This window comes from Sciurus vulgaris (genome assembly GCF_902686455.1).
Source record: "Sciurus vulgaris genome assembly, chromosome: 15".
Lineage (NCBI taxonomy): Eukaryota > Metazoa > Chordata > Mammalia > Rodentia > Sciuridae > Sciurus > Sciurus vulgaris.
In genome coordinates this window covers 83917341-83941892 of record NC_136476.1, presented here as the reverse complement: position 1 = coordinate 83941892, position 24552 = coordinate 83917341, and the positions used below count along the sequence as shown (strand labels likewise).

The 24552-nt window shown below is 52.5% G+C and overlaps 1 protein-coding gene and 1 pseudogene across 2 annotated transcripts in view; one reads left to right on the top strand and one right to left on the bottom strand.

Annotated features, from left to right (window-relative positions):
* The first annotated feature begins 1196 nt into the window (after window positions 1-1196).
* On the top strand, window positions 1197-9942 carry LOC306645587 (cytoplasmic dynein 2 intermediate chain 2-like; annotated as a pseudogene). Its single transcript, XR_013766903.1, has 9 exons — window positions 1197-1244; window positions 1960-2210; window positions 6504-6612; window positions 7039-7201; window positions 7745-7854; window positions 8236-8403; window positions 8545-8777; window positions 9033-9189; window positions 9389-9942. The product of XR_013766903.1 is annotated as a cytoplasmic dynein 2 intermediate chain 2-like (transcript).
* Window positions 9726-24552, bottom strand: part of SPTAN1 (spectrin alpha, non-erythrocytic 1) — a 67759-nt gene continuing 52932 nt past the window's right edge. Inside the window, 20 exon segments of the mRNA XM_079113447.1 lie at window positions 9726-10200; window positions 10430-10577; window positions 10667-10813; window positions 10891-10944; window positions 11051-11247; window positions 11622-11676; window positions 12706-12768; window positions 13844-13861; window positions 14791-14903; window positions 15026-15322; window positions 15719-15928; window positions 16403-16479; window positions 16868-17027; window positions 18520-18618; window positions 20448-20580; window positions 20901-21022; window positions 21245-21365; window positions 22152-22360; window positions 24433-24440; window positions 24443-24536. Coding sequence (XP_078969573.1) covers window positions 10075-10200; window positions 10430-10577; window positions 10667-10813; window positions 10891-10944; window positions 11051-11247; window positions 11622-11676; window positions 12706-12768; window positions 13844-13861; window positions 14791-14903; window positions 15026-15322; window positions 15719-15928; window positions 16403-16479; window positions 16868-17027; window positions 18520-18618; window positions 20448-20580; window positions 20901-21022; window positions 21245-21365; window positions 22152-22360; window positions 24433-24440; window positions 24443-24536 — 2451 coding nt within the window. The 3' untranslated portion in view covers window positions 9726-10074.

Genomic DNA, 24552 nt, shown 5'->3' with positions numbered 1-24552 from the left:
CTGTGAAAATGGTGTTCACTTCATGGTGTGGTTGTGAGGGTGAGTAAGATGAGGAGGTAGGCCGGGCCCTGGGGTGTAGCCTGTATTCCAGTGGTTTAGGAGGCTGGGGCAGGAGGATCACAAATTCAAGGCCAGCTACAGCATCTTAGTGAGGCCCTAAGTGGACTAGCGAGACCCCTGTCTCACAATATAAATGGGCTGGGAATATGGCTCAGTCGGTAATGACCCCTGCCCCCACTGGGTTCAATCCCCCGTCCAAAAAAAAAAAAAAAAAAAAACCCAAAGAACAAAGGAGCTGCCAGGGTTCTCTTCTTGAGTTGGCCCTCACGTCCGGGGACATGCTGATAGTGGTTCTCCAGGCAGCCCCTCTGTTGTTACCTGGCTTCCCCCAGCCCATCACCAGCCTTTCCACACTCCCTTGCAACGTCTCGACACCCTGTGTCCCGCCTTCACTCCTGTGCCCTCCTCCCCTGGGTGCCTGCCCCACCCTGCATGCCCCCTGAGCATCCAGAGAGGCTGTAGGTTTTTTGACTCTCCCTGCTAAGGTGGTCTGTGGCTGGCACCCAGCAGGTGCCCACTCTTCATGGACGGCCCACCACGTGCAGTGCCTGCCTCTGTCCTCTGAGCTACCTGAGGTTTTCGTTGCCTGGTGCTGGAGCCCAGGGCCTTTGGTGCCAGGCAGGTGCTCTGCCGCTGAGCCACACGCACCCCTTTTCTCCCCAAGGCTCTGCTCTGGCCCCTTTGCCCCAGCCCAGTGCCGTTCCCCGCTCTGCCTGGAGGCTCTCACTCCTTCGCGGCTCAGCCGAGTGCTGCTGCCCTGACACCTGCTCCCCACCTTCCCATCCAGACGGCTCCCCAGCAAGTCCCCCAGTCCCACCTCTGCACGCACTGAGCACTGTTTGCTTTGGGGACATTCCCATGTTACTTGTCCCTCCCTCTCCTGCGGAAGCACAATGTTTCCTGTTCTGTTGCTAAGCACTCAGGGCCGAGCTAGGTGGTGCTCAGTGAGTGGGCTTTCGGTCTTGTTTAGTGAACATCCATGTGCCAAGTGTAAGTGCTGGAGTACAGAAAACAGGTGGGCCCGGCTCACCAGGAGATGCAGTGTGGCGGGTGAGGAGGGCGTCTTTGCTGGGTTTGCTGGGTGCTAAGGAGAGCTGCCTGCTTGGGGCCAGCCCCCTGCCTTCCATCTCAGTAAGATGGGCCTGGCTCTGCTTCTGTGCCTATGTGAGCCTGTGCATGGCCCTGTGAGCGGAGCCTCTAGTCGACGACGGTGACCAGGGCAGTTACTACCCCCAGAGTCTCCGTGTGTGTGTGTGTGCGTTGCGCGTCTAAGGGTGGCTGACCTCTCCTCTGATGTGCCGTCACAAGGAAGTGGACACAGGTGGCAGGATGGAGAACAGCCACGGGGGGACCCATTCTGCCTTCCATCGACTAGCTCGCCACAGAAGCGCCTGCTTGCCTTGATCACGTGGGTGTGAGGAAGGCATCCTATGGGAGGGCCACTGCCGATGGAGGGAGCGAGGGGTGAGTCAGTGGGGATCTCAGGAGGACAGGCCCAAGGTGCTTGCTGCACAGCTGCTGCTGGCACTGGATGCCGGGATTCTTACAGCTGCCAGCATCTTTAGATAAGGGCACTCCTGCATCAAATGGTCTCACCGAAAGTCCTGGGGCAGCCCCTCACTGGCCACCTTGGGTCACATGGCCACCCCTGACCAATCAGGCTGGGGAGAGTCTTCTGATTGGCTGCCTGAAGGTCACGTCTTCATGAACATAGGGTGGGGGGATCATCTCCAACCCAAGCCACACAGCAGTTTCCTCCTAATCCGTGAGGGACTAGTTACAAAAGGAGGGGACAGTGTGGGCACAAAAGTGATCGGAGGCCCAGTAACTGGAAAGGCGAGGGTGCTGGGCCATGGGAGTACAGCTGGGTAGTGATGCTGGTTTTGCTCTCCATCTTAGAAAAGTTGCCAGACAGCCAGCCATTGCCACTGCTGACGCATCTGCCCAGGTCCGGAAGCATGCAGATGCCCAGGTGCAGACAGAGGCCCCTGTGCCAGTTCCTGTGCTGCCTCTGTCCCAGCATGACACCTCGCGGCTGGCAGCCTTTCTCCGGAGGGTGGAGGCCAATGGTCATCCGAGAACTAAACAAGAACTGGCAGAGCCACGCCTTCGATGGCTACGAGGTGAACTGGACGGAACCACAGCAGACGGTAGGGCTGCTGGGCCTGGGCCGTGCCCCTGCATGTGGTCCCCCAGCTGGTTTTAGGTCTTTGAGTTGATGCACCCCAGTAGCAGTAGTACTGGTACTGACCAGTGTTCCCCAAGCTCTTTCTCCAGGTGCTACCAAGTTTGTTTTGTTTTGTTTTGTCATTTTTTTGCTACTTGGGATTGAACCAGGGGTGCTGTGCCAAGAGCTACAACCCCAGGCCTTCCTATTTTTTATTTTGAGACAGGGTCTGGCCGAATTACTGAGGTCCTTGGTAAGTTGCTGAGACTGGCTTCAAACTTGTGATCCTTCCAAATTGCGGGGTTTACAGGCGTGTGCCACCATATCCAGCCTGAGCTAAGTTTTTTTTTTTTTTTAAACTTTATTTATTTTATGTGGTTGCCGAGAATCACACCCAGGGCCTCACAGGTGCTAGACAAGCGCCCTACCTGAGCTACGTTTTTGAGAACAAATCATTGTTCTTCACTGGTGCCTGGGAATAGGTGCCATCAGTCTCTCTGTACCTTCTGGCCGGGGAAATGGACACCAGAGTGGCAGCCAATTTTCCAGGATGAACAGGCCCGTCAGTTTCATTCCCCACTCATCCCTCCTCTGTCCCTCCCCTGACCCCCTTCCTCCCCTTCTTTTTATTTTTATTTTTTGGTGGTTACTTAACCGATTTTAATAACATGACATAAAGCCCCTAAACTTGATATAGTTATGTAAAATATGTAGATCAATACTTTTTTATTTTTTTGGTACCAGGGATTTAACACGGGGTGCTTAACCACTGAGCCACATCCCCAGCCCTTTTTATATTTTATTTTGAGACAGGGTTTAGGCCATCCTCTTGCCTCAGCCTCCTGAGCCCCTGGGATTACAGCTGTGAGCCCCTGCACCTGGCTTGTATACTCTTTTTTTAAACATATAAAATAAGCATGTGAAAATAGGCAAGTTTCCATTAAATAAGTGAAGTTTAAAAAGAGAAAGTTTTTCTTTCCATGTCATTTGAAGAAGGGAAATTGTCATGTCTAAACAATATTCAAGTTTATTAAACAGAAAAATATAAAATGTCTACCTTTCACCACCGTTAAGATTTATTTTTGTTGCCAAATTTTATGTATAACTGAACTTTCAAATCTGCTAACACCCACTGAATTGATTTCACTTCAAAGGCATCAATTTCTTCTTGCAAATTTTTCTTTGCTTCCTCTAACATTTCCTGTGATTCCTCTTGAGAATGGCTCAGGAAACATCCCTAGTTTGATAAGGTATCATTAAGCCGCCATCATCTGCAAGCACGATGTCATCACAGGCATCTTTTAATTTTCAAGATTCTTTCTTCCTGTAGCTCCGTGATGCTACTCAGATTCTGTACAGATTGGTTTGTCTTTTGCTGATCTTTAAAAGTAACATTGAGGGGCTGGGGCTCTGGCTCAGTGGCAGAGTGCTTGCCTAGCCCATGTGAGGCACTGAGTTTTGATACTTGGCACCACATAAAAATAAAATAAAGGCATGCTGTCCATCTACAACTACCAAAAAACAACAAACACAGAACAAGTAACCTTGACATTTGCAGCTACCTTCTTCATGGTGGCCTCCATCTTAAGCCACACCATCAGGTCCTTTCTACCTTTTCTTTGAAGTATCTAAATTTTTAAGTCTGAACACCTTATTTAGATATTTGTGTGTATGTGCATGTGAGCTGAGGAAGGAGCCAGTCTCACGCATGGTAAGTCTGCTTTAGCACTGAGCTACACCCCAGTTCTAGTTATCTAATTTTTATTTACATTTTTTTTTTTTGTGGTGCTGGGGATCAAACCCAGGGTCTCACACATGCTAGGCAGATGCTCTACCAATGAATTATATACCCAGCCTGATACTTAATTTTTAATTATAAATCTTTTCTGACTTTTGGAAGCAGTGCATATCTTCGTAGGCAATCCAGTCATTGCGGATATGTGGAACCCCCATACAGTGGGCAATGCTAGCCCACAGATCTTTGGAGTTTTTCCTGTGCTACAGACATGTAGCTTTCTCTTGTCATCAGGTACCTTTGAACTATGAGGGAGAGTGTGGGGAGCCATCCTTATTTAGCAGAATCGGACTAGGTTGAGCCTCATGGCACAGAGGCCTGACTTCCCGGAACTGGCAGATAGGGAAGTGTGTCCCAGATTATGGGGCGGGGGGATTGGCACTGTGGGAGTGGTTCCTGTCTGCTTCTGCGATAGTCCCCCCTACATGGGTCCCCTAACTCCACCCTGTCCTGTTCATCACAGAAGAAGTTCCTCCCGTTCAGAGCCCCTTTACCTGTGTGTCTATAAATAAAAAAGAGTTGGGCTACTGCATGTCGTTAGAGGCCAGAGCTGGTATGGCCAGACCCATCGTGCCCCTCTCATTTAGGAGGAGTATTGGCTCTTGTGTGTTTATCGATTAGATAAGTTTATGGGTAATTGATTGATTTATAGCCAACACCATCCTCCGGCAGTTAACCCTTTTCTCATCCATGAGGGACTGGCTGAGAGACCCCCCACAGGAGAGCACTTTCTGTTTTGTTTGTGACCCTTTGTTGTGGTTTGCATATGCGTGTCCTCTGAAAAGCCGAGAATGTTCATAGATTGAGGACTGTGACCTGATCAGTAGGCTGATCCTTTTGATGAGCAAAGAGCTTGAATGGATTACTGGTTGGTAACCAGGCAGGTGGGGCCTGTCTTTGGAGACTGTACCCTGTCCCTGAATTCTTGCTCACAGGCTCTCTATTTCTGGGGCCGCCATGAGCTGAGCAGCTTCACCTCTGCCCGGCCCTTCCCCATGATGTTCTGCCATGTCAGACCCCCCAGCAGTGAAGTCGCCCACCATGAACTGAACCTCCGAAACTGTGATTCCCAGATAAGCTTTTCCTCCTCTAAGTTGTTCTTGTCCGTTATTTGGGTAGTGTTGATGAAATGCTGACACCCTTCCCCTCACCAGAGCGTTGCTTGGTTCCTTTTGACTTTCTGTCCCACTAAGACACACCGTCGTGTATCTGGGTCTGCTGGTGCTGCATTGTCTAGGCAGCAGCTTTGCGTCTAGAAGTTCGTGTTCCAGTGACTTGTGGACAGGTGGGAGGTTGGGCTGCATCATTTGAACAGTCGTGGAGTGTGCTGGTTTCCTGACGGCCTCGTGTCATAGCCATTCTCTAACGTGGGGCAGAGGAGTGCCTTTAAACCTGGCCATGACCTGGCCAAACTACAGTGAATCCCTTGCCTGATGACTTTTTCTGGTTTTTTTTTTTTTTTTTTTTTGCGGTACTGGGGATCCAACTCAGGGCCTTGTGCTTGTGAGGCAAGCACTCTACCAGCTGAGCTGTCTCCCCAGCCCGACTTTTTCTGTTCTTGAGCCAGTCCTTGTTTGTTCCCCAAGTGGATGGTATCACGATTGGCGCTGGTGCTGCAACCCAGGACTCGTGCGTGCTGGGCAGGCACTCCACCATGGAGCTACCCCCAGTCTGTTTTCTTTTGTTTTTTCTCCCCTTCCTCCTTCCCTTCCTTCCTTCCTCTTTTCTCTCTCTTCTTTGAGCCCAGGCGTGCTTGAACCACTGAGCCACATCCCCAGCCCCTTTTATTTTTTGAGACAGGGCCTCACTAAGTTGCTGAGGCTGGGTGGGACTTGCTATCCTCATGCCTGAGCCTCCCTAGTCACTGGGGTTATAGTTGTGTGCAGCTTTGCGTACACATTTCTTGCATTTGGAAGCTTTTGTCCCCTTGGGTCTGTACCCAGGAGTTGAATTCCCAGGTCGTGAGCTCTTGGGAGCCTTCACTGTTTTCTCTAGCGGCCACACCATGGCTTTGGCAGTGGGTGGGTGCTCACTGTGGGGTTTCTCATAGACTTTGGATTCTTACACTGGGAGTTCCATACCTGGGGGCAGGAGGGTAGAGGTGGGAAACAGGTATTTGGTGGCTACCGCCTTGTGTGCATCCTTTGTGACAATCTCCTTTGCTGCTCCAGCATGGTGGACTAGAAACAAGATGCTAGGGCCTTTAAAGTGCGTGTGTGCGCTCGCGCGTGCGTACACGCCCCTTGGCTCTGTTCTGGAGCTGACATCTGCTCAGATCTCAGGCCCTGCCTTTCCAGGTTCTGGAAGGATCCTGTTGGGAGAGATGCCACGATGAAGGCCTTATGTTTTCCTCCAGGACTGGGCTGTGGACTTGAATAGCTTTTAGGGCCTTGGGCTGCTCATGCCCAGCTGGGTTTTTCACTGGTGGCTGTGAGGCACCTGCTGGAGGGCTTTGTGGCTTAGGGTTGTGTTTCTCTGCAGGTGTCCTGTCTGCATACCTGGCTACCCCCCTGCTCAAGGGCAGGGTCTGCATGTGACCAGTGTTTCGTGGAATGCCACCGGCTTCCGTGCTGGCCTGTGCATACGGTCGGTGAGTGACAGCTGGGGCAGGCAGTGGGCAGTGGGAGGCCCCAAGAGCTCAGCCACCTGGGGTCTCCTTGAGATGGCCCACACAGTGTTGGCACTGGGTTGGTGGGAAAAGCGAGAGGAGGGGGAGGGATGGCGAGCCCATGCCTTGGGCCCACCTGTCCCCTGGGCAGCTGTCCTCAGCCTGTCTCGGCTTCTTGCCAGCTGTTTCTCTGGTGCCGTTCCTTGCTGACCAGGGTCCCCGTTCCACCACTGCACAGTCCTGTCTTCAGTGTCTGGGGACCCTTTTCTAGAGAACATACTTAGGGGTGTCCTAGAGGAATCTGCCACTTGGACATCCAGAGTAGTGTGGCCTGGTGTGGAGGGGACGGTGGTGAACCTGGGGTAGTGTGTGGAGCCCTGGGAGCGCCTTGGGCATGTCCCTCCGCAGGCTGGATGATGGGGACTGGAGCACACTCAAGTCCTTCGTGTGTGCCTGGAACCTGGACCGGCGAGGCCTGAACCCCCAGCAGCCGTCCGGCGGTGTGGTGGAGGTGCCCAGTGCCGTCATGTGCCTCGCCTTCCACCCCACGCAAAGCCCTCCCACGTCGCAGGTGAGCCCCCGCCCGCCCTGGCCTCCTTCCTTCCTGGGCTCTGCTTCCTGCCCTGCAGCCGTGCGTTGGCCTGCCAGCCTCTGGGCCTGGCTAGTGCAGGCCGCCTAGAGGAGACAGCAAGCGTGGTACCTGGGTGTGGTCTGGAGTCGCGGAAGCTCTCTGGGGGCACACATGTGGTGTGGAGCCTGGCAAAAGGGGCATCTCTGGGATGGGTGACATGCAGCTGGGCAAAGGCAGGATTGGAGGCCCAAAATGGTAGGCACCCTGGGCAGCTCTCAGCTGTGATAGGAGCCGACGTGTGCTGTAGGGGTGGTGATGCTGGAGGGAGTGAAGGGCCAGGCCAGGGGCCTCAGCTTGCTGTGGGGCAGGCACCCTGGGGTGCAGCAAGAGGGGACTGAGTTTGAGGCCTGGGGAGCCAGGACTTCCCCTTTGAGGGCATGATTTTTAGGGAAGGGACCTTTGGTCTTGGCTCCAGGAGCTTGGGTGGGGAGTGGGAGCTGGGCTGTGGGAGTGCCAAGCTGATGCCCGGCGTGGTCCCCACAGGAGGGCTCTATAGTGGCGAGGTGCTGGTGTGGGACATGAGCCGTTCTGAGGACCCTCTGCTCTGGCGCACAGGCCTGACAGATGACACCCACACAGACCCTGTGTGCCAGGTCAGCATGTGGGAGGTAGCCCGCAGGGGGACAGTGACGTCCCACCTTCCCTGGGAGGGAGTGGGACCTTGGGCCGAGAGGGGAGGAGTTGGCAGTTGGACATCTGCCCTGGGCAGTCTTGGAGCTCCTGTGACATGAAGCACTTCTCCGCCAGTGGGAGCCCCCTGGGGCCTTGTGGCTGTTCCCAGCCTCCTAGGCAGGCGCCGCATAGGAGATGGCCCAGTGGGGTCTGGGACTGGGGAGGAAACTCAGAACCCGCCAAGTCTTTCCCTGGGTGGCTAAGCTGGCTCCAGGGCCACCCAGAATTTCCCCTCTGCCTGCTTTTTTTCCCCTGGAAGTGGGACACTGGGGCAGGCTGGAGACATCCCCCCATCATCTCAGGTCATTTGGCTGCCGGAGCCTCGGCACAGCCATCGCTTCCGGCTACTGAGCGCAGCCGCGGACGGGAAGGTGCTGCTCTGGCAGGGGGCTGGCACAGGCCAGCTGCAGCTCGCCGAGGGCTTTGCCCTGCTGGTCCAGCAGCTGCCACGAAGCACCAAGCTGAAGAAGGTAGGCAGCCTGAGGGACTTTGAGAGCTGGGAAGCTGGTGGGCAGGGCGCGGCCGCAGCCGCAGGTGTGGCCAGTGCGCCCTCCTCCAGGTCAGTGTGCGGAGGCCCGTGGCTCTGACCCACTGCTGCCCTGTCTCCACAGCCTTCGCGGGGTGAGACCGAGGTGGGCGTCACGGCTGTGGCCTTCTCCAGCTTTGACTCCAGCCTTTTCATTCTGGGCACGGAAGGCGGATTCCCACTCAAGTGTTCCCTGGCAGCAGAAGAGGTGGCCCTCACGCGGATGCCCAGCTCCGTGCCCCTGCGGGCCCCAGCACAGTTCACGTTCTCTCCCCACGGGGGTCCCGTCTACTCTGTGAGCTATTCCCCCTTCCACAGGTACGGGAGGCCCAGGTCCCACCAACCTACAGCCCGTCAGGCCACGTAACAGAACTGCTTTAAGCACCTGCATTCTGCTCATTCCCCATTTGAGTCCTAGGGACTGTCCCCTTTGCTGAGAATTCACCTGTTTTGGGGACCAAGGGGGCTTTTCATGAGCTGAAAGCTTAGGAAGAGTCTGGTGGCAGGGGCCGGGCCCATAAAAGACACCCAGGCCAATGCCCTTGCCCCCTCTCTGCCCTGCGTTCCATCTAGGAACCTCTTCCTGAGCGCAGGGACAGACGGCCACATCCACCTGTACTCCGTGCTGCAGGCCCAGCCCCTGACCTCGCTGCAGCTGTCCCACAAATATCTTTTTGCAGTGCGCTGGTCTCCTGTGCGTCCCTGGTTTTTGCAGCTGCTTCTGGGGAAGGTAGGAAAAGGCCACCATACCTCTAAGTGGTGTTACGGGCACAAGTGAGACCTGGATTTGTGTCGGGGGCATTGTGTGGATGACTGTCCTCCAGAGATCCCAACTGCAGCCCAGTATGGGGCAGGTGGGCAGAACCGAGTGCCTGCAGCAGCCTTGCTTTGAGCTGTGGCTTCTCATGTCTACCCCTCTCTTCCTGCAGGTGACGTGCAGCTGTTTGATCTCCAGAAAAGCTCCCAGAAGCCCACAGTGTCCATTGTGCAAACCCAGGACGGAAGCCCTGTCTACTGTCTGGAATTCAACAGTCAGCAGACCCAGCTCTTGGCTGCCGGTGACGCCAATGGCACAGTGAAGGTGTGGCAGCTGAGCACAGCATTCACTGAACAAGGGCCCCGAGAAACAGAAGACCTGGACCAGCTGGCAGCGGAGGTGGCCACCTGAGGGCACAAGGAGCAGTGGGGACAGGTGTCCCCATCGGGGAAGCAGTGGGGTGAGGTGGTCGAGCGGTTTGATGTCAGCTGAATGAAGAGGAGCAGAGCTTTTGGGGGGGGGGGAAGAGGCAAGTCTTTTATTTGTCTTTTACATGAAAACAAAATGTGGGGGAGGGAGAGAGCACAAGAAGGGAGCGAGCTGGCCGCTTGGATTTTTCTATGTCGGAATGAGGGCAGCCGGCTCAGGCGTGGAGCTGGGTCCCCACAGCAACCTGGTGATTGTGACTGACCAGAAGCGGTTTATTAAAGCACCATTTTCAACTAAGTCTTACCCAAGCTAAGCACAGGCTGTGGTCACACTGGGAAGGAACACTGTCCCGAGAGCACAGAGGAGTCGACATGCAGCGGGGCCCTGGCGGGGCAAGCGGTGGGGGTCGGGCTGGCGGGGAGCAGAGGGTCAGTTCACAAAGAGTGAGCGGGTGAACTCGACGTAGTCGAAGGCGGTGGGAAGTTCGCGGCCCTTGCCGTCCACGTAGGGCTTCATGTGGGAGACGCAGTAGTCCGCCTGTTCCCGGGTCAGGTTCTGGAGGGAGAGACGCAGTTGGCTCAGCCCACCTGCCAGCCACAGCTGGGGCCAGTTCTCTGAGCAGGTGCAAGACTTTGGCTCAGTGATCTGTGTTTGTAAATGGGGTAAAACTCCTACACCCAGCGCAGGGCAGGCTCATGATGGGGAACTGTCGCCCTAGACTACCACAAAACAGGCGTAGCTTTAGTTGTCTGCAGGACACTCCCTGTCCCTCCCACAGCCGCACCTGGTAGAGCTCCTCCTTGGTCACATAGGGCTTCCCCTCCGAGCTCAGGGCCCGGAAGGCACTCTCGATCTCCTCGCTCGACTTGACGTTCTCAGTTTCGCGGCTGATCATAAAAGCCATGTATTCTTGCAGGGAGACGTGGCCATCCCTGGGGAAGGGAGGGAGCAGGTGCAGTGAGTAGGCAGGGTGGGTGCAGCCCAGGGCTGGGCGGTGTCCACCACCATCCTGGAAGCTCACCTGTTGGGATCCACTGTGTCCAGGATCGCCTCGAACTCCGGGTCAGGGTCCCCCTCCTCCACCATGGGGAGGTCGTAGCCCAGGGAGCGCAAGCAGGATTTGAACTCCTGGTGGTTCAGCCTGCCAGACTTGTCCTTGTCGAAGTGTCTGCAGCAGAGCCGAGGGCTGCTCAGCACACGGGCCCTGCTGCCGAGCCGCCCCCGGCCAGGTGGGGCTATACTCACTTAAACATCATGCTGAACTCCTTGAGGGCCTCCTCCGTTACACCGGTTGTGTTCCTGGAAGAACAACAGAATCAGGGACCAGCCACCCACACAGCAGGTGGCATGTGCTGGGCTGGCTCTGCCATGCCCACCATGCGTCCACCATCTGCAGGCGCAATACCTGGCCTGGATCTGCTGCTCCAGGTTGTGCTGCATGCGCATGCCCAACTGGTCGAGCTGGTCCCACTGCTGGGCCAGGCCCACGGTGCTGTGTTCCGTGTATTTGTTGTCCAGGATGAGGGCTTCCTCCATGGCAGCCCCCAGGTCCTCAATCTTCTTGAGCTGACTTCTCATGGCTCGGATTTCCTGGTGCTTGCGCTGCAGGGTGGGGGCAAAGACAAAGGGATGGGACCCCCTCTCAGGCCTGGCCCAGGAGCCCACAATCTGCCCTCCTTGGCCTCAGGTGCTTATCCTGAGACCACCTAGGATGGGAACAGTGGTGAAACCGCAGGAAGACTTTCACAAGTCAGCTGGCTGACCCGAAAGGGAAACAGTCTACTGGACAGAAAGGCCTCTCCCTCTTCAAGGGCTCCAGGTAGTGGCTGCCACAGACTAAAATGACAAGTCCCAGGCTGCTGTAAGCCATGGGGAAAGTCAGCCCATGTGGAGCCTGACTTGGGCCAAGAAGGAAGAACAGGCCTGCCCAGGGATGGGGTGTGACCTGAGCCGGGGCAGAGCCTTCAGGCACTCACTTTGGTAGCTTCAAGCTGGGATTCGAGGGTTCCAGATTCCTCCACCATGCAGGACCTAAACACAGAAGCACAGTGAGGGAAGGACCCACAGACGTCAGCTCTGGATCAACTCCCTCATGGCTAAACACCTGGCAGCCTGCAGGTCCTCTGTCAGAGAAACAAAGCCTATCTGCTATCAGCTGTCCTCCCTGACTGGCCCTGGGAGCCATGAGGGCAGGAAACACCTCTCCTGTTTCAGAGCCACATGGGCTGATTTCTCATGTGGCTCCTCAGCCCCAGCCAAGTGAGGCCACTTGGGAATCAAGTTTTGTCCCTTGGGATGACAGAGCCCCTTCTCTGTAGTTGTGGGGAGGATAAAAAACCTAAGACAGGAGATATAAGGGCTGAGGACCCATGAGTATCCCTAGGTCTCCCTGGAGTCTCCTTGCAGGTTCTTGAGGGGGTAGCCACATTCTAGGGTGAGTGACAATACAGCCTCTCAGAGAAACAAATTAGCAGGGTGCTGACAAGGCCCAAGTGGGTGTCTGGAAAGTGGTTTATCCTGCCTGAGAGGGTTGGCGGTGACTAAGCCCTGGGACTCAGGTCCCATTGTCAGACACAGTCAGGGCCAGGCCTTCCAGGGCCAAGTTCTTGGGGGAACACAATAGGAGGTCACAGAAGGCTACCAGTGAACATAGACAAATGAGTTGGGGTCACGTGCAGGGATGCGTTCACACAGTGTGCATGGCTTCAGTGGGATTTCAGCCCCGTTTCCTCAGTTCCCATCGTTTGTCCCAACCTATCCCTGTAAACCCAGAGGGCCAGGGTGAGCTCCAAGATCTCCCCAGGTTCAAAGTGCACTAGCAAGGCAAGGCACTAGGCTTCCTCCTACCCAGCAGGACAGACTCACAAGACACGCCCTGTCCCGGGGAAAGGTGCCCCAGGACCTGGGGTAGGAGGTGGGGCCAGTGCAGCAGAGGGGAGGACAGACCCTCCTGCCCAAGCGGCCGAGGGTGTGGGTTAGTCAGAAAGCAGAGCCGCCTGGGAGTCCAGAGTGCATTGTAAAACCACAGTGAGGGAAGAAGAGAAATAAGAGGAGAAAAACCTTCCAGACAGATCATCCCCAACTTCATACTGATAGACACGAATGACCCGACGATATGCTATGCTAGTCAAAGAAAAGAAACCAAGTGAATACACCACAAGGCGGCAGCCAGGGCCTCCCTGACAGACACGCGCCACAGGCAAGGGCAACCTGGCACCGGCAGGGACCTGGAGGTGGTGGGCTCAGTGGCCACCTTGGGGCAGCTCAGTAGCACTGGGCAAGGCAGGACAAGGCTTGGGAGGAGCCACAGGTGAGGGGGCACAGCACCACACAGAGACAAGACCAAGCGCAGCAGACCGCGTGGGTGCGGGGAGCCGGGGAGCCTCAGGGCTCAGGCCGCGTGCTGACACCCCCCATGCTGAGTAGAATCATGCAGCCTGACTGGTTTGGGCAGATCTTTCCCATCTCCACCTCCACCCTCCTGGATGTCCTGTCTGTAGAATCTCAGGGGCACCAGTTAAGTCACTGCGGTCTTGGTAGGACTGGTTGAGAATGCGAGGATGAGCAGCCTGGACAAAGGTCCCCAGCTCTGCAGAGGCCCCGCTGGGACTGGGGGAGTGCCCTGCTCCTCTCTGGGGCTCCGCCAAGCCCTGTCTTCACATCACAGCATTAACACTGGGCATTTCTGTCTTCTAATAGGGCAAACGGTTCTGGTTACCCTCCCACTAGAGGGATGCTAGGCTGCCTCAGCCTCAGCCCTGGGGGGAGGTGCACCCTGGCCATGCCCGGTCTGTGCCCCCAAACTATCATCTAGCTTCATGCCCAGGGACATCTAGGGGTGAAATACAGCCTCTTTGGACAGACTGGGGAAACAGGCAAGAGAAGTCCAATATGATGCCAGGGGCTGAACAGGCAGTTGGGGCTTTCGCTCTGGCCTCCTGCTCGGTCCCACCTCAAGAGAACCCTGGGAATTTGGGTGGGAAGGTAGAGGTGCGGCCTGCTCCCAGATGCAGGCCCTGCTAGGGATGGTGGGTGTGGGGCAAGGCACACCCTCCTTGTCAGGTGACAGGTTGGGTCGGCAGGAAGGAAGGCCTGGCCTGGGATCTTCTACAAGCCAGGCCACAGGGGGACAAGGCTCAGGGACAAGCACACAAGACACCGACACATCACGAGCCCGGAAAAAGAAGACAATATTAACCCATCGAGGAGGTACGTTCTGTGGAGTGGAGATCCAAGCAGCCACGAGACAAGGTGGTGTCCGGACGCAGCAGCGATCGGGGGAAAGGACAAGGAGGACACGATAAAGAAAGAAAGAAAAAACCAACAATGTCAGTACCATTCTGCACTTGACCCTGCCCTGGCTGTTGCCCAGTTGCTGCTGGGGGCTGACCATGGCCCATGTGTACCCCACGCGGAACACCTGGGAACTCGGTCCTGGGGCAAATAGACCAGCGAGTACTCTTCTAGGTGCCCACCCTCTGGCTGCAGAGCCCACTGGCTGTGTCAACCTTTCCTGTTGGTGAGCAGGCCACCATTGTTTTTTCTCTCCAGCATTGGGAAGTGAACCTAGGGGTGCTACACTGCTGAGCTACCCGTGCCCCCAGCCTTGATTTTTTAAAATACATTTTGAGATAGGGTCTTGCTCTATCTACTGTCTGGGCTGGTTTCAAATCTGTGATACTTCTGCCTCAGGTTCTTGAGTCTCTGGAGTTACAGGGAACAGCACTGGGTAGGCCTCCATTTAAAAATTTTTTTTTCTTTTCTTTTTAAAATGGTACTGTGGATTGAACCCAGGGACACTCAACCACTGAGCACATCCCCAGCCGGCCCTTTTTCTGTTTTATTTAGTAAAAGGGTCTTGCTGAGGTAGCTTAGAGCCTCACTAAATTGCTCAGGCTGGTTTTACTCGCGATCCTCCTCCCTTAGCCTCCTGATCCACTGGGCTTAGAGGTGTGCGCCACTGTGCCCAGCCCCAGTGTTTCTATTTTTTTGAGACAGGGTCTCACTAAGTCTCCCAGGCTGGCCTCACTATGGTCCTCCTGCCCCAGTTTCCTGGATTGCTGGCATTATGGGTGTGCACCACTGCACCGGACATAGGCCTGCCAGGCCCAGGAGCTGGAGGTCAGGTCCCACAGAGGCAGGCACCTGGTCTCCTGGATCCACTGGTGGAACGCGTTGGCATGCTGGGCAAACTCCTGGCGCAGCTTGTCGTTCTCTTCCTGCCGCCGCTGCTCCTTCTGCAGCTCTAGCTCCCGCTCCTGAGACAAAGCAAGGCAGATGTCACTTCTGCTAGACCCTGACCCACCTTCGGGGGGCATTCAGCAAGGACACGGCTACCCCCTGGGGAGTTATTGGGAGAGTCGCACACAGTGAAGCCCACCTTGATTATCTTCTGCAGGTTCCTCCAGGTCTCCTCCAAGGCCTCCATGGTGAACCAGGTGTAGGGGTTGGAGGCCACACGAAAGCTCTTGATCTGGCGGTCCAGCTCGGCCAGCTGGTTAAAGTCTGCCTGTGCGGAGCTGAGGGAGGAACGGAAGGCATCATGGGCCTCCCGGAGAGCCCTGATCTCCTCCAAGGAATTGCAGCGCACTGGGTCTGTCAAGTCCTCCTCTGCATTTTCAAACCAGCTATTGAAGGCAGAGGCCTTTTTGGCAAAAGTCAGGAAGAGGTCCTCCACCTGGAAGCAGAGGGGAGTGATCAGAGTTGCCAGGGGCAGGACGTATCATCCTCAGGCAGGAAGATGAGGGGAGGTGTGTGGGCAGGAGGGAGGGGCAGCTTCCAGAAATCCAGGTGCGTGGCCTGCTGAGAAGCCAGCTCCACCCTCTGCCTCCTGTCTCCCACATCTGCTTTTCAGCCTTCACCACCCTTCTGTCCCCCTTCTCTTCTTGCCCCTCTCCACATGCCTGTCTGTCCTCTGTGGCGCTAAAGGGCAACTTCCCAAAGGCAAAGGTCCCATCTGCCTTGATTTCAGCTGGCCCAAGGCCTGGTCTCAGCTCCTCTGGCTGAAACTTTGACGTCCTTATAGGATGGTGGCATGTGTTGGTCCTGTCACTGGACCCACTCCCACCCTCACCTTGCGGAAATGACTCTGAGCCTCCAGCAGCTTCTTCTTCCGGGTGGCTGAGTTGGCCAGAAGCTGGCTCCATCTCTTCATGAGGGAGGCATGCCGGGCCTCGATGGCCTTGGATTGGATGTGCTTGGCGGCCAGCAGTTGATCTTTGAGGGCAGTGATATTGGCAATGCCCTCCTGCTGGAAGGCCTGCAGGCCAGCATCAAACGTTTCCTGGAATGAAGAGTGACGAACAAATGTAGAGTGACAGCAGCAAGACTAGGACTTGCTTTTCCTGGCACACAGCTCACAGCATTAGCCCTGTCCCCGCTCCTGCTGGAACTCATGACTCCTGCTTGCCCCAGACCACTGATTAAGGCAGCAGCCTGCTCGCCTCCAGCCATGGGCCCCAATACCCCAGGGCTATTGACTTGCCAGGTCCTTCCCACCTCGGGAAGGTCTGGAACACTTACCTCCCATGTGACCACGAGAATCACTTTACCTTCGTGACTGAGCCTAGGTCCATGAGGCCTGGCTGTAGGCTCACTTCCCCAATTAGTCTGGGAGCTCCAAGTCCCAGGACTGGAGCCTCTCACTGCTGAGGGCCTTACAGGACATCTTTTCAACACAGGACACCCACCTCCTGCTGTCTACCAGAAAGGCTAACCTAATAAATTTCGACCCCTCACTAATATTGGCCACACTGACCTGCTTGGTGAGGAGAGTCTGGACAGAAGACAGATCTCGGCCATAATCATCTGTCTTCAAGCTGTTTTCCTTTTCACCTAGAAAACCAAGCATGGAAACTATACACAGTGCAGCAAGATGTATTGAGATAGAAAATGATGCAAATCATTATTTTGTTTACATTTAAATTCTGAAGTTACTAACAGCCCTCTGCCCCTATGTCAGCTGGCTTCCCCTGCACCCAGGCTGACCTCACTCTGAGTCACAAGAGCTACGGAGGTCACATGGACCCTGATATCAGCACCAGGGAGCTTGGATGGCACCCTCTGGCAGCCAGCACTGCCATGGCCAGCTCTGGAGGCAGGCTCTCTGACCCACATTTAATTAATTTATTCACTGTAGAAGAACACCAACTGCATGTGAACCCACAAGTTACGGCTCTAGGAACAACCCTCCTGGCCTGGGAGTCTTGCTAAAGCCCCTCACCAATCCAGGACTCCACCACGTCCGCCTTCCAGTTGAACTGGAGGAAGGCCGAGTTCTCGTCCAGCTTTGCCTTCCGCTGGGCCGCCGCTTTCTCTAAGTCAGACACCTTGCCATTTAGGCCCTTCATCTTTGAAGAGATGTTCTCTTCGTGGTGATTGTTCTAGGCCATGAAGGAGAGCACAACTGTCAGCCACGCCTCCCATGATGGTCACCCGTGTCCCCAGAAGGTACTCAATTTCTGTCACATGGGTCATTTGTCACCTTGGCCACTGCTGAGTTAGGAGCTGTTGATGAGGCTTCCAAAGAGCAAAGCAGAACGAAAGCCACAGAAATGGAGACCCTGAGTGGGCCCTGCTCCTCCTGGGAAGGGGCTGAGGTTCACACTACAATGATGCATTCACTGTTATTTTTGCAGTTTTGGGGACTGAACCTACAAGCACTCCACAACTGAGCTACATCCTCAGCCCTTTTCATGATTTTATTTTAAGACAGGGTCTCCCAAGGTTGCCCAGCTGGCCTGAACTTGCAATTCTCCTGCCTCAGCCCCCTAAGTCACTAGGGCTACGGGTGTGTGCCCCCACACCTGGCCTAGTGTTAATTTTTTATTCAAAACAAAACAAAACAAAAACTAGAAAAAGCCTAAGGAATTATCATTTAAATAAAAAACCATAGAGCCAAGAAATGACTACTATAATATGCATTAAAAACAGTGGTTCAGAAAAATGTTTTGATACTGGAGACACTAAAAATTGTTAAGCCCTAACACTGGGACTCAGTCTTGGTTAAATCCTATTTGAAAGGACTCCACAGCCAGTGCAGAGCTGAGAGAGCAGCTCCACAGGAGAGAGCAATGCTGGGGACAAAGTCCCAGTTCCCTGCAGAGGCTGAAGAGCTTCCAAGCCCAGTCACTGCACAGCTCATAGAGCAGAGCTGTCATGAGGGTGGTCAAATCTTGGAGTCTCTGAAACTAGTTTTTTGTTAATTTATGCTGATGGAGCCAGAAAACGAGCTCTCCAGTGATAGAAATGTTCCTGCCTCTCACAGATCAAAACCTTAGCCACACGGGTAGTTACCAAATACAAATTTTGTAATGTGCAGTCTCAGATGCTCAAGGTATGTGTGCAGCTCCTAGGAAATGGGGTCACCAAAACACCTGTCCTGTGGCATCGGATCCTTGTCAAAGCACCCAGGTGACTTTATTTTTTTTTTGAAGATGGGGGGTCTTGCTCTGTTGCCTAAAGGGGTCTAGAACTCCTAGGTGCAGGTAGTCATCCCACCTCAGCCTCCTGAGTGGCTCTACAGGCATGTACCACCATGCCCAGCTATGAGTACTTGCTGTTTTGTTTTACTTATTTTTATTTCCTACCATATCTTTAAATAGCTTATACTACTGAGAAATAAACTAAGAACAGCATTTTGGAAGTGCTATTGTCACAATTAGGCAGAAAAGGTAAGCATTGCAAATTAACTTTACCAATTGTCTTCAAAAGGGGGAATGGCCAGCATATCACATAACCCTCTTCCTCCTTATGAAACATGGGAATGGACCTTTCCCTGGTCTCCACGCAGATCTCAGTCTGGGCAACATCCCGGTAGCTGAGCTCTGTGGGCTGTTGTGTCACCTGCACGCAGCTGTCGCTGAGTGGGCTCACCTTCCTGATGAGGTCTTGCCCATTGGTGCACACGTCATTCACACGATCCTTGTGGACAGTGAAGTCGGTCTCAAAAGCTTCATGTTTCTTCAGTAAGCCCTGGAGAAGAGCAAAAAGGCTGGCTGCTGAGCACCTGGCTGATGGGGCCTGCCCTTATGTCCCATGGTCCAGGTGGGAGTAAGATGACAGAGGTACACTGGCAAATTAGTTTCATAAAGAGAGTGAAAACAAGATGCAGGAAGAACCGGCCACGGATGGGGCTTGGGAAGTTCTGGTCAAAGGCCTTTCTGACGGGGTTAAGGACCTGCTCCTAACGGAGCTAGTGTCCCTCTTCCCCGCATCAGACCATCAGATGAACACACAACACACACTTATTGAGCCTGAAGGACCACTCAAGGGACCTCCAAAGTCTTTTCTTCTCCTTAGTATCCTTGGTGCTGGAGACAACCTGCTCCTGTTGCTTCTAGGGAACTCACCGATTCCATCCATATTTCAGTGGTTCTCACGGTTCCTACTGTGAGGTAGGTGGCTCAGAGGCCACCTTGATTCCTTTTTAAAAAAAATTTTAGTTGTAGATGGACACAATACCTTTATTTGTTTATGTGGTGTTGAGTATCAAACCCAGTGCCCAATGCATGCAAGGCAAGTGCTTTACCACTGAGTCATAAGCCTAGCCCTTCTTCTTTTAAAGATGTCCTTTTCCAGAAGGATAATGGTCTGTCTTTCTCTCTCTCTATATATATATATATATATATATATATATATATATATATATATATCTCCTCTTTTTTTTCTCAGTTGTCAATGGACCTTTATTTTACTTATTTGCAGTGCTAAGGATCCAACCCAGTGCCTCACACATGCTAGGCAACCACTCTACCACTGAGCCACAACCCCTCCTTTTTTTGGTCCATTATTATTGTTATTATTATTTTTTAGTTGTTGTCAGACCTTTATTTTACTTATGTGTGGTGCTGAGAATCGAACCCAGTGGCTCATACAGGGTAGGCAAGTGCTCTACCACTGAGTCATAACCCCAGTCCAATCTTTTTTAAAACAATTATATTTTGACACAGGGTCTTGCTAAGTTGCTGAGACTTGTCTGGAACTTGTGATCCTCCTGCCTCAGCCTCCAGTCACTGGAATTATAGGTGTGCACCACCAAACTCAGCCTTGGGACAGACTCTAATAACAGAATGTGGGGAGAATGACAATGTGTGATGTCCTGAGACAACATGCAGCATCTCCCTTTACCTCTCTGAATGCCACCAAAAGAAGCTGGTCCAGCTTCCTGGAGGATGAGATGTCACATAGAAGGGGAATGAACTATCCCAGCCAAAATCCTGACCTAGCTGTCAGCGGTCCAGCTGAGGACTAGGATCTTTCCAGCTAGCTGCCTTCTGCCTTGATGCAGCTGCCCAAGGGATCCCAAGTGAAAGTCACCGACTCATAGAATCATGGGCAAGAGAAACAGCTGTGACTTTGAACCACTGAATTTTAGGGTTGTTATGCGGCACCTGTAAACCAATGTAAGGAATTCTGCCATCATTTTGCTGCCTGTAAAGGTAGGGTTTGTGCTGCTGGAATGTGCAAAGTTAAGAAGTCACTAGGGCAGACCCTAAGCCAACTGGACTGGTGTCCTTACAAGAAGGCAAACTGGACACAAACTGGCACACAGAGGAGAATGCAAGGAAGAACACAGGGAAGACAGTCATGTGGAAAAGCAGAGACTGGAGGGTTGCTGTCATACTCCAAGGACACCTGGGGCTATTGGACACTGGAAGAGACAAGGAAGGATTCTCTACAGTTGCCGAGAGAAGGGCCCTGCTGGCATCACAGTTTAGACTTCAGTCTCCAGAACCACAAGATAGCACATTCCTGTATGCTAAGCTATTAAGTCCATGGTTCTATGTTTGGCACTCCCTAACCTGGATAGCAGCAAGAGTGTCTCCGTAATCTTCACTGGCCACCAGTGTCATTTTCTCATTGATCCAGGCTTCTTCCTCTTCCACGTTGGCTACAAACTGCTGATATTCCAAGGACTCCTCTAGCCGCTGACCCCTAAGTACCGAAGACAGGAAAAGCCATCAATCTCCTCTGACTTACATTCCGAGTTAACACCAGCTTAGAAACACTCAAGAAGGAGACGTGTGGGTGGTTTGCTCCATGCTTCCATGGGGTACCAAGTAGGCAGTGTATTCTTCAGACAGGAAGCACACTGGGTCCAGATTCATGGTACAGGACCAGCTCAGCGTGGGCCTGCCAGAGGTGGCCTGGAGCAAGCCAATGGGTTCTTGCATGCCTAAGAAAAAGGCCCAGGAGCTGTCAGGAGGCCCAGATCTGGCACTCTGCACCCTAAGTCCCCTCATCTGAGTGCTCACCGAGCAGCTGCCAATTGCTTCAGCTCTTTCCAGTGCTCCACAAACTGGGCCAGACGCTGCTGGATCTCCTCCTGCCCAATGGTGTTATCATCAGAGAGCTTCTTCCCAGTGTCCAGGACACCCTGGTAGGTAAGAGAAGTCAGGTCAACAGCTGGTAGCACTCCTGGTACCTGCTTCTGGGTGCCTCTGTTTTGAGGTTTCCAGAAAAAGCCCTCAGTAGCAAATTCAGAACTTCTCCTTCATGGTTTGGGCTGAGGTACCATGAATATAAGACCGCAGTGAAATAAGAGCAAGGGATTTCTTTGTCACTGAGCCCATTCCCACCCTGGAAGATACTTCCTCACCTGAATGGCTGGCTCATGCGCAGCCAATTCCGCCTCCAGCCGCTTGTGCTTCTTCCTCAGGTTCTGAACACCTGTAAGGTCTCGGCCATAGTCCTCGGAGCTTACTAGCAGCTTCTTCTCCCTGGGGAATAGAAGCAGCACGGTCTGTGTCTGCACTTCCTCATTTTCATGTGGGCTCAGCTGACCTGTGGTGTCCTCACCACATCTACCAATCTCTCCAGGAAAGCCTTGCTCTTTCTTGGAAGACACACCTTCTCTGTCCATGAGCACAGGAAGGAGCAGTAACTTGTCTGTGTCCTGGTTCTGCAGAGGCTGGTGCTATGCTGGGGATGGGGTGCTGCTGGCATTATCCTTATGAGCCCCATTTAACCATGTATCCATCATATATTCATAAATGCATAAAAATATTTAGGTACATAATTTTTAAAAGGTTTTAAGAAAATTAAGGAATTAAGAGCGATCCATATTAGTGGTCTTATGACATGCTATATCATTTACAAAAGACAGACTGACATTTTGGGGGATAGGGGAAATTGGGAAAAAGAAAAACCAAAAACAACTCTCATTCCTTGAAGAAGTGATCTTTCCAGAACAGAACAAATCCGCTAACCCCTCGAGACCAAAGGGTAGGGTCTAGTGTAACATCAAGGACTGCCATCAGCACGGGGACCATCTCTGGTCATCCACTGCATACCTGGACAGCCAAAGAAAGGAGGCATCCCAGGTGAGCACGCGTGGTGCCGGGGTCCAGCCCAGCAGGGTGTCTGAGCTGTGCCCTTTTTGCCACACTTCCTGGTCCTTCCCCCATCGGCCAGAGAAGCTGGAAACCTCCTGCCTCATGCCCACCTGCTGTTAAAGGCTCCGTGGGCTTCCTGGAAGCCCGAGGCACAGCTGCAGAAGTACGTACTTGATCCAGGATTCCTCGTCATCCATGTCCCGGAAGAACTGGTGCAGCCGGTGGGACTCGCTCAGCTTGGCTCGTCGGGAGGCTGCCATGCTCTTGATCTTCTGGAAGCGCCCATTGATGGTGTCCCGCTTCTCCTTCACTTGGGAGGTGTCAAAGGCACTGCTGGTCATCAGGCTATCTGCCTGGCTGTTCAAGTCCTTCAGGCGATCCTGGGGAAGGGACATACAGGAGGGGTCAAAATCCTGGCTCTCCCATGAACAGCTACTTGAAAATAAGAACTCAGGCATTCCTTACTGAGGTATGGAATGTCCACACCCAAAATGTCCTATGTGAACCCTGGCACTCTGGGATACAAAAGAATATTTTCATGATGATGCTGAAACACGACTGCCTGTGTGTGGACGTCTGCACTGTGGCGGGAGTGCCGGTGCCTCAGCCGTGGCACAGCAGGGCTCTTCACTGCCACCTGCCCCTAGTAAGAAATGCTGTTTCCCCTAAGAACATCCTTTGACCTTTTCTTTTGCTTTCTTTTTCTGGTGCTGGGAATGAAACCCACGGTTTTACACATGTTAAACACATGTCCTAGCAATAAGCTACACCCCAACAACATTTTAAAAAGCAGCAAAAATTAATTTTGTTATAATATTCAGCTTTGGGTATCTTGGTTGAGAATGGAAAAGTGAGCCTGTCACTTTGAAAAAACTGAGTTTACTGCTAATCATAATTTTTTTTTTTTTTTTTTTTTGTGGTGCTGGGGATCGAACTCAGGGCCTTGTGCTTGTGAGGCAAGCACTCTACCAGCTGAGCTATCTCCCCACCCCCTAATCATAAAATTTAAAACTTTCAGGAGAAAATCCAAATTTTGAAAAGTTTGTATCTGTCACCCATGAGCTTGACAGCGTCACAAAATAAAGATTTTTCTGATGAGAATGCTGGTGATGTTAATGAATGTGATATTTTGTTGTCACATAATAGAATGTGTCAATACTCAGAACGTGCATAACTCAGCTACCAAGATTCACCCAACGAGACATGCATGCTGCTATAAAATCACAAGTGAATAAAAGAACCATTCAAAGTCCAGGATGGACCAGTGGATTTTAATATAATTCAGTGTGAAAAACTGACTGATAGGGGTCAATGCACTTTCCCACCACCCTTTAAGAAAACCACGACCATGGATGCTGCTGAAGTGCCAGGGAACAGTGATCACAGCAATGTGAACTGAAATACTCCCTCCTGGGAGAGCTGCATTTTCTTACAATATATCTCAATAAACCCAACTGAGAAGCAGCTACAAAAGTCCAGCCTTCCTTCAATCAAGCTGGCATTAAAGAGATTTGCACAAATGTAACCAATGCTACTCTTCTCATTCCTTTTTATTTTGGAAAGATATTGTTAAGGTTCATGAAAAATGTTACTTATAAAACTTATGATAAGCTTATGTGAAATGAATATTTAATTTTTTTCTCAATTTTAGTCAATTTTTTGAGGCTAATCATAGATTATGATAAGCTGGAAAACAGTATAGGTCCTGTGACTCCTTCCTCCAGCAGTAACAGTTTCATAACTAGAGTGTAATGTCAAAACCAGGAACTGACACTGGTATAATCCAGAAGGCCATGCTTATATGTCACCCCAGTTTTAGAAGCACTCATTTGTGTATCTGTGAAAGTATGTGCAATTGCAAATCCCATGCAATTTATTACACTCACAGGTTCACACAAACAAGATATAGAACTGTTCTGTCCCCATAGGGAACTCTCGAGTGACCTCTTTACAGGTGCAGCCCTTTCCCCACCCTACCCCATGGCATCCACAGATTTGTTCCTCTGTATCCTAATTTTGTTATTTTCAAGAATACAGAAGCAGAATCATATGGTATCATAATCCTTGGGTCTTTTTAAAATTAATTAAAAAAATTTTTTTTAGTTGTAGATGGACACAATATCTTATTCATTTATTTTTATGTGGTGCTAAGTGAACCCAGTGCCTCACACCTGCAAGGAAGCACTCTACCAACTGAGCTACAGCTACAGCCCAAAAATTAATTTTTAACGATGGTAAATAGTGATAGATAAACTTAAAAACTAGTTCTCTCATGAGCCTTGATAATTGGCAAGAGTATATCAACCCCTGGACACTGCCACATCCAGGGCCTCTGCCTTAAGCACTCTCCTTCCTCAAATGTCTAGCCTCTTTCTTAGTCCTCCAAGGTTGAGTCACAGACAACCTGGGGCCTGCCTGCTCTCCTGCTCACCATGTGCTGTGTCTGCCTTACCTCATGGCAGAGATATCCGCCTCCAGCAGCTGATGCTTTTTCAGCAAGTTGTTCACAGAAGCCAGGTCTTTGCCATAATCTTCAGATGCCAGAAGGGCCTCCACCTGCCAACAAAAAGGG